This window comes from Parasteatoda tepidariorum, chromosome 2 (assembly GCF_043381705.1).
Source record: "Parasteatoda tepidariorum isolate YZ-2023 chromosome 2, CAS_Ptep_4.0, whole genome shotgun sequence".
NCBI lineage: Eukaryota > Metazoa > Arthropoda > Arachnida > Araneae > Theridiidae > Parasteatoda > Parasteatoda tepidariorum.
The window spans coordinates 11,190,683-11,206,642 of record NC_092205.1 but is presented as its reverse complement, the minus strand read 5'-3'; the positions used below and the strand labels follow the sequence as shown (position 1 = coordinate 11,206,642).

General features: G+C 27.4%; 1 protein-coding gene across 1 annotated transcript in view; it reads left to right on the top strand.

Annotated features, from left to right (window-relative positions):
* LOC107445633 (peroxisomal acyl-coenzyme A oxidase 3) overlaps positions 1-15,960 on the top strand; it is a 21,815-nt gene extending 5,855 nt beyond the window's left edge. The window contains exons 6-16 of the mRNA XM_016060069.3: positions 876-1,108; positions 1,846-1,942; positions 3,017-3,199; positions 3,297-3,419; positions 4,421-4,541; positions 7,180-7,302; positions 8,599-8,709; positions 12,483-12,637; positions 13,192-13,324; positions 14,292-14,446; positions 15,059-15,960. Of these exons, the coding sequence (XP_015915555.2) occupies positions 876-1,108; positions 1,846-1,942; positions 3,017-3,199; positions 3,297-3,419; positions 4,421-4,541; positions 7,180-7,302; positions 8,599-8,709; positions 12,483-12,637; positions 13,192-13,324; positions 14,292-14,446; positions 15,059-15,175 (1,551 nt within the window). The 3' untranslated portion in view covers positions 15,176-15,960. The remainder of the gene's footprint in view (positions 1-875; positions 1,109-1,845; positions 1,943-3,016; positions 3,200-3,296; positions 3,420-4,420; positions 4,542-7,179; positions 7,303-8,598; positions 8,710-12,482; positions 12,638-13,191; positions 13,325-14,291; positions 14,447-15,058) is intronic.

Sequence of the window (15,960 nt, the reverse complement as noted above, 5' to 3'; positions counted from 1 at the left end):
TTAGTATTTTTATTTATTTTTAAATCACTTAAATGAATATCCAATATTTAAAGCTCATATGCAACAAGAAATACTCTAAACGCACGTGAGTGATATTATCATGTTTTGGGTAGAAGAACAAATCTACAGAGGTAGATGGTCAAAATGACACTGTCACAAATATGTGATGACTGGGAGCGTACAAGAAATCTCTCAAACGCCAGTATGAGAATGCATGAATATAGAATGTTTCATGTTGGCATGTATATATGACAGGTAACGTGAAAAGTTAAGGTACCCTATCATATGATTTTTTGCTCAATACAAGTGCATTAGTAATCATGCGAAACAGTTTTATACCATTATCGTTTTTTATTATAAAGAGATATCTATTTAGTAAAGAATCAATGAAAGAAATTTTTTTTATAAGAATACAGATTAATTTGTAATTTTAATACTAATGAAATTTGTAAATATACTATAAAGTTGCTATGATTTTTTAATAATAAAAGATTATATGCCCTTTAACCAAGATAAAACCATTTTTCCAAAGAAGCATCAATTATAACAACAAAAAAAAATTTCATTTAAAATTTATTTAAAAAAAATTATGCTATATTTCTCTTTAATTGTCAATTTTTTTCCTTTTTCTTCCTCACAGTGATTACCCCCTGATTTATTCTTTATATTCAAAGAAGTAAAAAGTAAAGAAATTAAAAAAAAGAATTAAAGCTTATGGTATTTTTAAAAATCTGCAATATTAATTTTCAAATATTTTTTAATTATAGTTTTATTTATGCCTAAATTGATCTTTTTTAATGTAATACTCAATGTTTAAAAAAAAAATTTCAATTATTATATTTCTTTTTAAATAATTATTCTTATCCTTTTTTCAGGAATTTGTCATAAATACTCCAGATTTGGAAGCAACAAAAGTGTGGGTTGGAAGTCTGGGACAAACTGGTACTCATGCATGCCTTTATGCGCAACTCTATACTCCTGATAATCAATGCCATGGATTACATTCTTTCATTGTTCCCATACGAGATCCAAAAACGCTTCTACCCTATCCAGGAATCACTGTTGGGGACTTGGGTCCAAAACTTGGTCTAAATGGTGTTGATAATGGGTAAGTTATCATATGGAAATAGTTCATTTCTAAATTAAAGACAACCAAAAATAAGACTTAAAAAACTTCATTAAAAAGTATTTTGGGACCCTTATACTCAGAGGCTCTGAAGAACTCTCCTGTTTACCCCAATGGCTTGTATAATAAGTTGTATTGTTTCTTTTTTTTATATGCATAGAAAAGAAATACATCAGTGGCTAAATATTACAAAAAATGTTAAAATAATAATGTGATTATCAAAACTCAAAATTTAGTAATAAAGCACAATGCTCTTTGTCAATTTACTGTACTTATGATCTCAGCATTTTAAATCTGGTTATTAATTATTAGATAATATAATATCAATCATTGCATCTGAATTTAAATACTATCTAACAATGTCCCATTTGTTGAGCTTTTAATTATAAGTGTCATAACATCATTCTTTCATTTCTGTGCATTCTCCACTTCTTTTATTTCATTATAAGAGTTTTCATAAAACTGTGACCTTAACTTTATAAATCTTTTAATTATGCTCTAAAATTAAAAGTAAAATTTTTAGTCAATATTTAAAAATTTCATTTGAAAATGAAACATTACCTTTATTAGAGATGTTTTTATAATTAAATATTAAAATATTTATGTTGTTATTTATTTCATGATTTTATTTAAACATTTCATTGTTTTTTGTCCATTGATTCATTTCATTATTGACATGAAATAAGAACAATGCAGTATATGTTTGTTATTTCTTTCAGATTTATCTCTTTCACCAATTATAGAATACCTAGAGAAAGTTTGTTAAGTAGAAACGGTGATGTAACTCCTGATGGAAGATATGTGACTCCATTTAATGTATGTACTCCTGATCTCTTTCTCATAGTTTAATAATTTTTAATTTCCATTCGAATTTAGCAAATTATACTTTTTATCAGGGGTGATTGTATTCTTAGTTTTTCATATATTTTTTCTGGGTCTAAAAGCTAGAAGCAGGGCGTGTGATTTTTGCACGAATATCGTAGAATTCTGCTTATTTCAAGACCATCTGTTCACATAGTTATGTGAATCAATGACTTATACTGACACAATTTTGAAGCTTTTTCTAAAACCCATTAACAATACGTTTACATACATTCTTCCACCAATTACGTGAAGAATTATGTCATACGTGATTCTTCCGCCAATTTCATTCTTTTGGATTGACGGATTTTCGCCATTTTAAATATTTGGAACTGTGCCGGTATCTGATAATATCGCAATTCATATTCTAGCGATTTAATAATTGTACATCGCAATTCCTATTCACATGATTTAATAGTCCAATATCGTAATTTACATGTTTTTAAAACCCCATATCGCGATTCGTATTCATGCGAGTTTAAAATCCAATACCGCGATTCGTATTCATGCGTTTTTAAAATCCAATATTGCAATTCGTAATCATGTGTTTGTAATATTAAACATCGATTTTTGAATGTATACATGCCTTAAAGATTACGCATTGCGATTCGTATTCGCGCGATCTTAAAATTTTACACGGTGATTCGTATTTACGAAATTTAGAAATTTAATATCGTAATTTGTATTTTCGCATTTTTAAAACCCAATATCACTATTCATGTATACGCATCAAAATCACAATTCATATTCACACATTTTTAAAAGCCAATATAGCAATTCTTGTAAGAAGTAAGTTTTTTCTTGAATTAGTTACTCTAAAGGTACGATAATCTGCATTCGTAGCTAATTTAATTATAAATGTTAGCTCAAAAAATTATATTAAATATAAAACATGTATGGTACATAAATTGATTTTTTTCAGTTAAAATTTTCAGGGTTTTTCACTTTGTGCTCCAATCACCCCTGTTTTATAACCATTTTGATATTAATATATCCTTGGAAATAAAATATAGTTATATTGTTTGGCAGGATCCAAATAAAAGGTTTGGAGCTTCCATGGGTACTTTATCATTAGGGAGAGTTTTTATCATCAACATGTGCCTATCAAATCTTCAGAAGTGTTTACCCATATCAATAAGATATTCTGCAGTAAGAAAGCAGTTTGGACCTGCCGGAAAAGAAGAATATTCTGTTTTAGAATATCAACTCCAGGTTTGTAAAGTTATTTTTAATAGATTATTATTATTAAATAGTATCTATTAGGTAATATGTTTATTTGCTATAAATATTAAACTTTTTATTTTTGCAGCAATGGAGACTGTTACCATATCTTGCTGCTACCTATGTTCTTCATCATTTTTCATATTCTTTTAGTAGAGATTTCATAAATTTTCAGATGTCTGTCTTGTTTGGAGAAAAGACCCCTGAACTGGTAAAATAATTATTTTAATATGTTGATTGTATTTTAATTTAGAAACTAGTGTGCTCTGCTCCCTGTTTGCTGACGTTATTCAACACCCAAAGATTACTATGCATTCTTTTATGCTTTACTTTACTAGCTATTTAGGTTTTGCTCGCTACTAAGTTAAATCCGTTGGAAATATATTCTAACGTAAAATTTTAAGAACTAAATTAATGATTAAAATCTAAAACTAACTTCTCTTTAAAAATTTAAAGTTTTGTTCAATATTAAGTTATTGAAATAGAAGAATTTTAATTGAAATAAATGACTTGCAATAGAAAAGCTTGTAGAAACAAAACAATAATTACGTTTTTAAAAAAACAACATGTATAATAGTAAGTCTCCTAGGAAAAATAAAGAAAGAATATATACTTCATATGTTTTAATTTGATAACTGTTTAATTAATTCCTTTATTTATTTGCCAATTAAAAATAGACAATAATTATGTCAAATTTCCATTAACAATTAAATAACCATGCAACGAGAAATTCAAATTATTACTCAACCAGTTATATCTTTGTGAATTTTCAGGAAAAGTTTAGAAAACTTAATGTATATATTACACACAATAAGAAGAAACTTATATGAAGTTTACAGGCTGAGTGCTATTTTTACAGCATTTGGTGTTCAAAAATATATTTTTTGTTTTGTTTACTTGTATCCTGAAGATTCTCATGACAAAGGTTTTTCAAAATATGAATAACATCATGATCTTAACATATCTTAGGTTGCAAACCAATGTCCTGTACCAGTGTTCAGAAATTTAGAAAAAGTTTAAAAATTTGTTTTTTGATGATTTTTATGACTGTGGCTTATAATACATTGTTCAGTTGTTTTTCTAAACAGGCAACCCTTCTGTTGATGTTTTGTGTTTATCTTCTAAAAAATTTAAAAAAAGAATGATTTGTGTCTCATTTATTTCATTCATCATAATATGCAAATTATATATGTTCTTTTTTAATGTCCTCAGTCTGAAAAAGCGGCAGAATTGCACGCATTGTGTAGTGGAGCTAAGCCTTTGGCTGGATGGCTAGCAAGAGATGCTATTCAAGAATCTAGAGAAGCCTGTGGTGGTCACGGTTACTTACAAGGTAATAAATGTTTCTTTTGTAAGATTAAACTACTGTGTGCTTAATTATTTGCAACTATTATTTAAGTTATTCTCTTAACTTATGAACCTCATATTGCAAAAATATATTGCATGTTAAAATGTCTATTGCTACTGCATTGAAATAATTGAACAGAATAGTTTATTTTTATTAATTCAACTTGAAATGAATAAAAAGGTTTTATAGTTAATGAGTAAGATCCAGACCACACTGTTGTTTTGTTATCTCCCATTCTTATAAGGAAATGTTCATCTCTTACTAATAAATTGGACATCAGGAGCTGAGAGAGTTTTTTTTTAAATTTTCCTCGATATGATTTCAAATTAATAAAGATATGTTAAAGAAACATTTAAATTAATAATAAAATTTTAATATTGGATCCAGTAGCATATTCTAATGGAATAATTTTTAATTTGAATTATCCATGTTCACATTAAAAAGAACCTATTTTATACATTTATTATAATAATGCTAGTTTTCTTTGGTCACCAGCTTGGTCATTTTTCAATATTATGTACAACATATAAAATTTAATGATAGTCAAGCTCAATGCGCAGCACAACTGTATTAAAATATTGTAATTCTACAAATCTCAGCCGCAACCTGAGAAATATGGTCCCAAAAGTTTGGTCTGCAGAGCGGTCCAAAATTTGGACCCATTAATGATAATTTTACTTATGCGTATTTCGCTATATCTCAGGAACTTTTTAGGCGAATTGAAAAATTTTTACACTCAATTATAAAAATTTTTATCCAAAGATAATTCCATGCAAAAAATAACTTTTAGTAAATATTAATTATTTTAGTTAAGAATGGGAGAAAAAAAAATGAATTGTCAGTTATACAATTTTTACATCGTTTTTAAAGAATATAATTTTATATCATAAAATACAAACTTCTCGATATAGCGGAATATGCAAAAAAGGTAAAATTAATATTAAGGGGTCCAAAATTCGGAGCACTCTCCTGACCAAACTATTGGAGCCCTATTCACCTGATTGCTGCTGCCCCTTATGTTTTGGGGGTCAGAAATCTGAATCAGTTGGAAAAAAGTATGTCAATTCAGAGAAAGTACGTTTTTGTGTCGTATTTCACATTTTAAAATATGGTCTGCAGTTATTAATTAGCATTGAAGTCACCCCCTTGAGCCATTAATATTGAGTCCTAGAATGTGAAAATCCGATCATTTGATTGAAAGTTATTCCAGGTGGTTCTCTTTTTTTTGGCGCACTGTGCATGCTATTGCTTGAAAAAGGCAAGCTCCATTGCAACTAATATGTATTACAGCATGCGGCATCATAGCACCATTTATATTTAAAATTTCTACAGCCATTTTAGGCAAAATCACAAATCTAAATAATTAATTTGTAAGATTTCTATTTCTATAAAAATACAAAATTATTCTATAATAATATTTAACATATGTAATTAAATATTCAACATTACTTGTCACTTAAAACTGTCTAACAAAATATATGCAAGTAAAAATCTTTAAACTAATTTTTTTTAATACTATTTAATTTATTCCTTATGACAACATATCGAAATGAATAATAACTAGAGTGCTGCTGATAGATTTTATGGTGAGATATAAAAAAAATATATATGCTACCGTGAATGACCAAAATCAAGAGAATGTCAACAATCTCATAGTCACTTTGGTGAATGTCTGAAATATTTGTTATATCCGATTTTATATTAATTTATTCGCTGATATAATTATATTTATTCGATATTTTAATATCTGCTGAAGATAGATTAGGAGAAACATCAGTGTTTGAAGTACCGGCAGTGGCACTGAAGCTTAAAAAATATTGATGTAGGGTATACCGCGCAGTAGCACTTAACTAGACTTACTATATATTTTGGACACTTACCAAAGTGACTATGTGATTGTAGACATTTACCAGTAGAAGTCAACAACCACCAATTTTGATCATTCACAGTAACATATGCATAGATAATGACTAAAAATATTTTGATTTTCTAAAGGGAGGTAGGAGACCTTTTATGGGATTGATTCTTCTTGAGTGTTTAAGCTAGCATGAGTTACCTGTATTTTGTAGTACCCAATGTTGCAATTAATGTTCGCTAAATAATATACACTGAAAAAAAAATTTAAGGAGCTTTTTTACACTTTATTACATAATAAAGTTGTGAAATTTTAGACCTGATTTTGAGCTTATATAATGTTATGATTTATCATTATGGGAGAATAGTGTATATAACTTCTAACATTCTCTTAAAAATCTTATTTTTACCAAATCTATATTTCTGTTGACTGAATTATCTTGTTTCAGTTTAATTGCATAACGTTCTGTAATTTTCAAATTTAAATTTTCTAATCTCCTTGGTGAGTTACGACTTAAAAATTCATTATTTTTCTGTATACACTACATTATTTCTAAATGTAATTAAGAGTGATTTATATAAGCAGAAAAATAGCCATTTTGAATGCTAAGTAGGTAAACTTGCATGTTAAACATCTATAAAGTTTTTGTATGATACATTATTTCAGTTATCAGATATATCAGTTTCAGTTCGAAAAAATAATTTAAAAAAAAATTTAAACTGATTTTTTCTTTAATTTATTTTAATATTTTTTGATTTTATATTGCAGCCTCTGGATTTGGATCTCTAAGAAATGATAATGATGCAAATTGCACCTATGAAGGGGACAATAATGTTTTGCTGCAGCAGACAAGCAATTACCTACTAGGACTATTGAAAAGAAAGGAAGACGGTAATTATTTTTTTATTTAAATTGTAAGATTTTCATTACTTTCAATAGGTAATATTAACACTTTTTAGCTTTGAGCATGCATCCTTGAAAATATGCTATAATATTATTAATTGCTTAAATTAAATGAAAGATTGCATTTTAAATTTTTCTCAATTTCTAGCTTTTATTTTAAAACAGATGAAATAGACGACCAATAAAGGAGTACCCGTTTAAAAAAATATACTTAATTCAATAATTGATTAAATGTTTTTGTTAATTGACCTGATATTTATGAAAATTTTTCTGCAAGTTGGGGGAATGTGTGATAGAAAAAATCACAGGAACAATGCTAAAGTTGTGACCGAGACAATTCAAAATATTTTTTGAAGTTTAATTTTGCAATATGAAAGATTGAAAACTTGAATTCTATTGTGCACCAACCACCTTTACCTTCCTGATATGCTGGTACTCATTGATCTGTAGCTGAGTAAGCCTCAAGTAACTACCAGAGATCAAACCACAGTCCTATACTATGATAACTGAATGTCTCAGCTACTATGGCTCAAAAAGAAATTTTTTTAAAAAGTGTCTTGTATAGCGAAAGTTTTTAGTATTGAAATTTTCTGTTAGAAAAGACTTTGCTTCTTTCATATTATTTATTTTCTTTCCGATAAGAGATGTATTGCTGTTACTGTGAATGATTGAAATTGGTGGTTGTTGACTTCCACCAGTGAATGTTGACAATCACATAGTCGATTTGGTAAATGTCCGAAATATATACTAGGTCTAGTTAAGTGCCACTGCCCAGTAATTTAACCGGTACTCCAAACACTGATGTATCTCCTAATCTTTCCTCAGCAGATATTAAAATATCGAAGAAATATAATAATATCAATGAATAAATTAATATCAAATTGGATATAACAAATATTTTTGACATTCACCACAAAGCGACTATGTGATTGTTGACATTCATTGGTGAAAATCGACATTCTCTTGATTTTGGTCATTCATGGTAATATTACTTTCTCATACAATATGTTGTCAAAAGAACTCATTATCTATAAGAAATTAATGAATAATTATTACGTGATAAAGAATGGTTTCACTGCATTAAACCAAATCTAAAATTTCGTTATTTAATTAATAAAATAGTTTTATAATTCTGATTACTATCGGACAATACTTTGCATACAATTGGAAAAACCACTGTTTTACAGCATTAAGTAATTGAAGTTTTTAAAACATATTTAAATTAACATTAATATCTGCATTTATCTTGATTTCTTATTGTATTTTTTTTCTTTAAATTTACAGACAGAAGTTTTACTATTGAACTTGAAAGCATTGGTTTTCTGAATGACATGGATAATATTTTAAGACAGAAGTTATCCCTTAAAAGAGATCTAGACTTACTGAATCCAGAAGGTATATTTACTTATTTATAATTTTTTTTTCTTTCTCCAATCTTTTTGAAATATTATAATTGAGTAAAGCTGGATTTTATTTTGTTTATTTATCATTGTTCAGCTCAGTATTCAATGTTTTATCTTGTTCTAATTGTTGTTATCTTCTAGATGAGAAATAAAAACACCCTTAATTTATGACTTTAATTACTAACAAGATACAAATTACAAACAAGGCTAGGCACAATTGTGAAATTATTAAGTTTGTGAAATATTGATTTTTATATATTCTTTTATTAGATATGGGGCTTATCTTTGCTATTTTGCTTCTTGTACATGGTATCAAATTATGCATGTTTTTCCTAATTTTAATTAGGAAACCAATGTGCATGTGCATGTTTTCCTAATTTCTGTGTGCAATGTGCATGTTTTTCCTGTGTGCAATGTGCATGTTTTTCCTAATTTCAATTAGGATTTCCAAATTATGCAAACAAGATACAAATTACAAACAAGGCTAGGCACAATTGTGAAATTATTAAGTTTGTGAAATATTGATTTTTATATATTCTTTTATTAGATATGGGGCTTATCTTTGCTATTTTGCTTCTTGTACATGGTATCAAATTATGCATGTTTTTCCTAATTTTAAATTTTTTTCTATCATTTCTCTTTATTGTTTATTTAAATTAAAAAGGTATAAATGTAAATATTAAATATCACCCTTAATATAACTGTAATATTTCTACTTGTTGTACTATACTATACACAGATCCTTTAACTCTTCAAGTGATAAACCCCTTGGCAAAATCATAATGAACTTTCCTTGCTATGCACTTCTTTCTTATTGAATACTTTTGGGAAATTTATTTTATTTATTTATTTGATACAAGGAAGACTGCAACTTAAAGTTCAGATAAAACCGGGACTCACAGGGATAAATAAAATGGTAATAGTTGAAGAAATTTTAACTTTTTTTTACCTTCTTCATAAAAATAATAAAATAAAAAAAACTTTTTGCATAACTTATGCTATTTTTATTTTTTGGTTCTTCAAAAGAACTGTGATACACAGAGCAAATATTCTGAAGATTAATTTTTTATGTGATCATTATTATCATGGTTATCATCCCTATTTTGTTATTCTTTTTCTTGAAATCCTTTTGTCACAAAACCCTTTATCAATTGATGTATCAAATTTATAGCAGTCCAACAAGGAAATTATTCCTAAATAAATCCTAGCTACTAAATCTGAAAATTATTAAGGTCAGTAAAGATTTTAAACAATGACTATAGGAAAGTGTTAGTTTGAGATAAAATCTAAGCAGGTTTTATAGGTAAGGATATTGAAACAAAAGTTAGCATGGAGAAAATAAAAGCACTTAAACCAAAAACAAAAAAAAACATACCTATATTTTGTCTTTTTATAACCTTGCTGAATTGATATCTCAATCACAATACTCACTAAAAGCTGTATAATATGTAGTCAGATATAACTGCAGACACAATTCTGAAAATGTTTGTATAATTTAAATAGGCTCATACAGTTTTTATGATAATGTTTCTTTTTTAATAAAAATGCGATTGTTGACAAGTTTCCTTATAGTATGGTTAATTGTAATTATATAATGTAAACTATTCACGTAAAATTGCAGTTTTTAGGCAAACAAAACAGCACGACTTATGTTTTTTTTCCTTCTAAGGGGTAAAAATAGAAAGAAAGTAAGAAGTTAGCTGTTTAAGGAAGGGGAAATCAAATAGAAAATATGGAATAAATTTATAAACTTCAAAGATACTACGATTGTCAAACTAATTTTATTTTTTAAGTAAGTTCTTAGTAATGACACTATATTTTTTGCTAAGACTTACAAAAAGGTTTATAACATTTTAAGATCTAGCAGTCCAGGGGGGAAATTTTTATTTTATTAGTTTAAAATTTACTTAACTGATTTATTTATTTGTTATTATTTTTTTAATTTTAGTTTTTTATATAAAAAAATAAAATTGAAATTAAACACGAGATTTTCTTGCATCCATATTTAATTTAAGCTAGCATTTGTTTAGTTGTAGAAGGCAAATAGTTTCAATGTAGAGCTAACATTTAACTTTGGCCAATTTTTTAAAATAAATTTTAATTTTTTCGACAAAGTTAAATGTTTCCAAACCCAATTTAAAAATTTTAATTTTTTTATGGGGAGAATTTTAATGAAATACAAAGATAATTAAAAATTACGAGAGTAATTCTTGGTGATAATATTAAATTTCATTAAAAACAGCAATTCAGCTGTCTAGCAATGTATTGCAATAGATTAATGGTGGAGTTTTTTTTACTGTTAACATAGAATTGATGCCATTAGTGCGCTCGTTTAGTTTGCTCTAAGTACAACAGTTCACATTGACATGAAATTTTGTAAGTTCTCCAGTTTTGAAACAATTAATAAAAATTGTTAGAGGTTCGAGAATGTAACTTTGCTGTTCTGAGAAAAGGTAACCTGGCATTTGCATTTTGAAATAATATTTGATGATTGAAAGCTAATTCTTGAGATAAAAAAAGGTAGCACAACCAAATTACTTGTTTCAGATTTGTCGTATTCATATTTAGGATTTAGAAAAGTTTGATATCTTTTTAGCAATATTGTCGATTTTTTGCAAGGAAAACGTCTATCTTTGAAGATGGGTTTAATGTAGTTGGTTTCCCTCTTTAAAATTTTAGTTTTATTCATTAATTTCCTTCTGGTCTTGTAAGTTTCCTTGTTGTGTGATAATCCAAATTTCGAAGATTATAAGCCAATGAAAGCGGGATGGTACGTATATGCTCCCCTCAATAATTAGGAATCTCTAAAAGTCCACCTCAATGTTTCAGACAAATGAAAACAATTTTGTGAATTATTAACGAGTGAAATTAAAATAATTCATCTCCTTCCGGGTATTTAGCACATTTAAAACTTGTTGCTCCTATGTGTGAAATTTAGAAAACTATTGTGGCTGTGCAATTTAATTTTGCTGTTATATCCAACGCTAAATACTCGGAAGGCATTGCTTCTAACCATCCATCCATTCATTACTTATGATAAATTCATCATTTAAACTTTCTTTTTGCAATAATAGTGATAAAAAAATATTCTCTAATGTTTTTTATTTTCAAAAAATATATTTTTTACGAGTTGAGTTTTTAAAAAACAATTTTTCCTGCAGTGGACTGATCATAAAGATACGGTTCCCAGTATAACACAAAAGTCAAGCATCACTGGCTGCAATCAGTGAGGAGGTGGGTGACCACATTGATCAGCTTGTGTAGGGACTGAGGGTGCATGGTGTCGTGCAGGTCGTCGGGCTACCAAATCAGGGGAGCCATCCCTTTTGTAGAGGATCAAAATCGTGATGGCATATCTGCGGACCATCCTCAGGGATGTTTCCCAGACAGTTGCCAATAGCCCATTGTGCAACTTTAGTGTGACATAAATAAAGTACCTACCTACCTTAAAAACAGTTTTCTTTGACATTAAATATAGCTTCTAGAGTTTAAGTGAATTGCGTATAGTAATTTTGTAATAACCGAGACTCTAAACTAGATGAGTTTAATTATAGTTATTCTGTAAATGGTTACAGTTAAATAAATTATTTTATTTGAAGTATATATTTTATATTTTTAGATGTAACTTATTATTATCTTTTTTTAATGTACCGTTTAGGTGAACTACTATTAGATAAAATTTAGTTTGTCAACTTTTAGGCAATGTTTAGATGTAAAACAATAAAAATTAATTCTCAAAACCTAAAACAAATATTTTATTTTTAGTAATTCTTAACACATACAAATGGTTGGTGTGCTACTTACTGAAACAAACGAGTGAAAAACTCAACAATGAATTGAAGAATAACACAGATCCATTTATAGCACGTTGCAACACTCAAGTTTATTTTTGCAGATCTCTGTCACTGGCATATGTAGAGGTAAAAAATTAGTTATTATTATTAATTCTTTATAAACAATTGCATGAATTAAAGTTTTTTTTTTTTAAATGAGTAATTCTTCTTTCACTGTAAAAGTAAAGTATCTCCTTGTAAATGAATTTTGAAATAATAAACTTTTTAAAAATTTGATGTAGGAAAACAAATACAAGTATTCAACTTTTGTCGGTTTTTAATAGAATTATTGTATTATTGCTGATTAATGTAATTATTAAAAATACTTTACTTTCATATTAAAAGATATGACTAAATGTGATACAATTATGGAAAATACATATTTAAAACTATGGAGTTAAACCACTTTTACAATGAAATAATATTTTATAATAAAATAATATATTAATAACATTTTAGAATATAAAATCACTGATATTTGGAGACTTCAATTCAATTTATTCATTCTTTTTTTTTTAAAATTTTTGTCAACAAATAAATTAGTAAAGAAAATTTCATTCAATTAATATTAGAGGCAATAATTGCACATTCCAATTATCTATTTGATTGTGATACTATGATGTTAATATTCTTTGTTTTAGCATGCTTTTCTGCAAAGATTTGATGATTTTATTTCTGAACAAGCTAATAAAAACATTCAAGAAGTTCTTCGACAGCTCTTTTTCTTGTATGGCTTATGGAGCTTGGAGAAGCACATAACATTCTTATATGAAGGTAAAAGTTTTCAAATAAGACATTTAAATTTTATTCGTCGAAGGAAAATATTTTAATACGAAAGAATAATTTTTTATATTTGAAAAAAATTAATTGCTCAGCTTAAAACATATCAATACATATTTTCATCTTTTTAGCCTCATTAAATACTTAAAAGGTCAATTTAATAGGACTGATAATTTAGAACTTATAAGGATTTTGTTTGTAAAAAGTTAAAACTTTTGGCTAATACACATTTTGGCATCTGACATTGCTATTTATGCAAAAGATATATTGTTTCCTCTTTTTTTATCTAGGCTGATTCAAATGATATCCTACTTAAGTCAATACGACAGTATTGTTTACAAACAGTGTAGATTTTTACCTATGTTTATGCATAAAACTTATAGTTTCTTATGTTGAGTAAAAACACTAAATTTGTGTTTATTAATTATTTGTCCCATTAACTCGAGATTGATCTCATTTAATTAAGTGTAAACAAATTCACAGAAAACAATTCATCACATGTTCAGATTGCAATGTCGCACGAGTTCAAAATTGTACTTTTTGGACATAAAACATTAATTAATTCTACAATATTTTTTGTCACCTAAGAATTGTTCTCATTCGATTTAGCATTAAAAAATAATAAAAATAATTCCTTCCTATCCCTTCTCAGGTTTAGGGATTTCTGAGGGGTCCTAGGCTAATTAAAATACCTTAAAGTACCATCATACCAAAATTGGTGCTTCCGTCATTTCATGGTAATCTTAAATTAGCTCTAAGCCACCTCACAACAGAAGTATCTTTTCTTGAATAAATACAGTTAAAATATAATAATAGTTTTAAATATAATGATAATTTTTATGACATTGATATATAGTTTCAATTTTGACTTAAATGTTTTTCTTCTAAATATGGTTAAGCAAAAACTATATTTAAAAAATATGCTGAATATTAATTTTCTAGCTTTTTCATGATATTACAGGTGGATTTTGTGTTGGGGCATTAGCAAGCAAATCAATAAAACGTTGCATATTAAAACTATGTGAAGAATTGAAAGAACAAGCAGTTTCCTTGGCTGATGCAATTTCACCTCCAGATTTTGTTTTGAATTCGGCTCTCGGAAAATCGGACGGTCAGGTATGGTAACTTGAGTGGCTTTCACCTTAAATGACTTCAATTTTAATGATTTGATTTTTATAAACTAACAGATTATCCTAACGATTTAAAAGAGTGACCTCAAATATGTTAATTAACTAGAGCTAATTATAAATGAAGTTGAGAAAATATAAAAACGTACTTTCTTTGAATAAGCATACCTTTTCTTTATAAGCGGTGTTGAATAGCCGAACCTATTTTGAGTTTATGACTATCAATGCTTAACTTCGCAGCCTTGTAAATGTAAACCTTACCCGGAGGACAAGGGAACTCCAATCATTAGACTTTTTGATAAAACTAACCTACATTTGGCATTACATGGAGAGGGAAAACACTAAAACTTCCCACTGTTAGCTAAACAGCAAGGGGATTCTAACCCATGATTTGTCTACCACTTAAGATATTTTGCATCAGCATTGTGACTGGTGCGAGATGGGGTCACTCTTTAAACAATTTTAACACCATACGGATTAGCAGTTAGTTTATAAAAATTTGATCATTAGAACAAAAGTTTTTTATGGTTACATCGTTTTTATTTTGTGTATGGTACACATTCGATAATATTTAAAACTAATAAAAACAAATAATTTGCAGATTTACAAAAATCTTTATGAATGCATCTTAAATACTCCTGGTGCCTTAGACAGACCTGCATGGTGGCGTGAATTCTTGGATAAACCTGCCGTTCAATCAATAAAAGCAAAACTGTGATTGTTGTTCTGTAGTTTAAAAATGACTTTTAATATTCAAAGTTATAACTGTGCAATTATATTTTGGAATTAAAATGTTATGTAATATTGTTAGAAAAACAAACTTTTACAAATTTATCACAAATATATCTATCATAAATGATGTATCAAATTATGCTTTATGATCATCACATTTTTGTATTTGTTTTTTTTTCTATGTCATTTTTTATAAATACTTTTAATGTATAAAATATTATGTACACTTTCATCACATATAGGTATAGTTTTGCACAGTAAAATTGTATTTTAGTTAGCTCAGAAAAAATTAATGTTTTTTTTCTGTTATTATTTATAATTTTCAAAAAATTCCACCATTGCTTTGAAAAGAAAATTTGTTTTCACTGCTTAAGCTAATGTACTATTACATAAGCTGAAGCTCTAAAATATTTTTATTTATTTATGATTTACGAGGTTGAATTTTTAATAAATGGAAAATTTAGCATTAAAATCTGAAACAAAAGCATAAAAATGTTTACAAGAAACGTTTTTCACCACCAAAAAATATTTTAAGTTAAAGGTTTCTTTTTTTTAAAATTTTATTTGTCCTCTATATTATGTGTCTGTTTTTTTATCTTCACCGATTTTCTTTATGTACAGTATAAAATTGATCAAAACATATTGATTGTATGCTAGTTAATGTTTATACAGGAAATACCGGTGATTTTTATGTGTAGATTATTTTGATTCAATGAATTAGCTTTATGCACCTCGATGTATTTTAATTTAATAAATCTTTTTATTTATTTA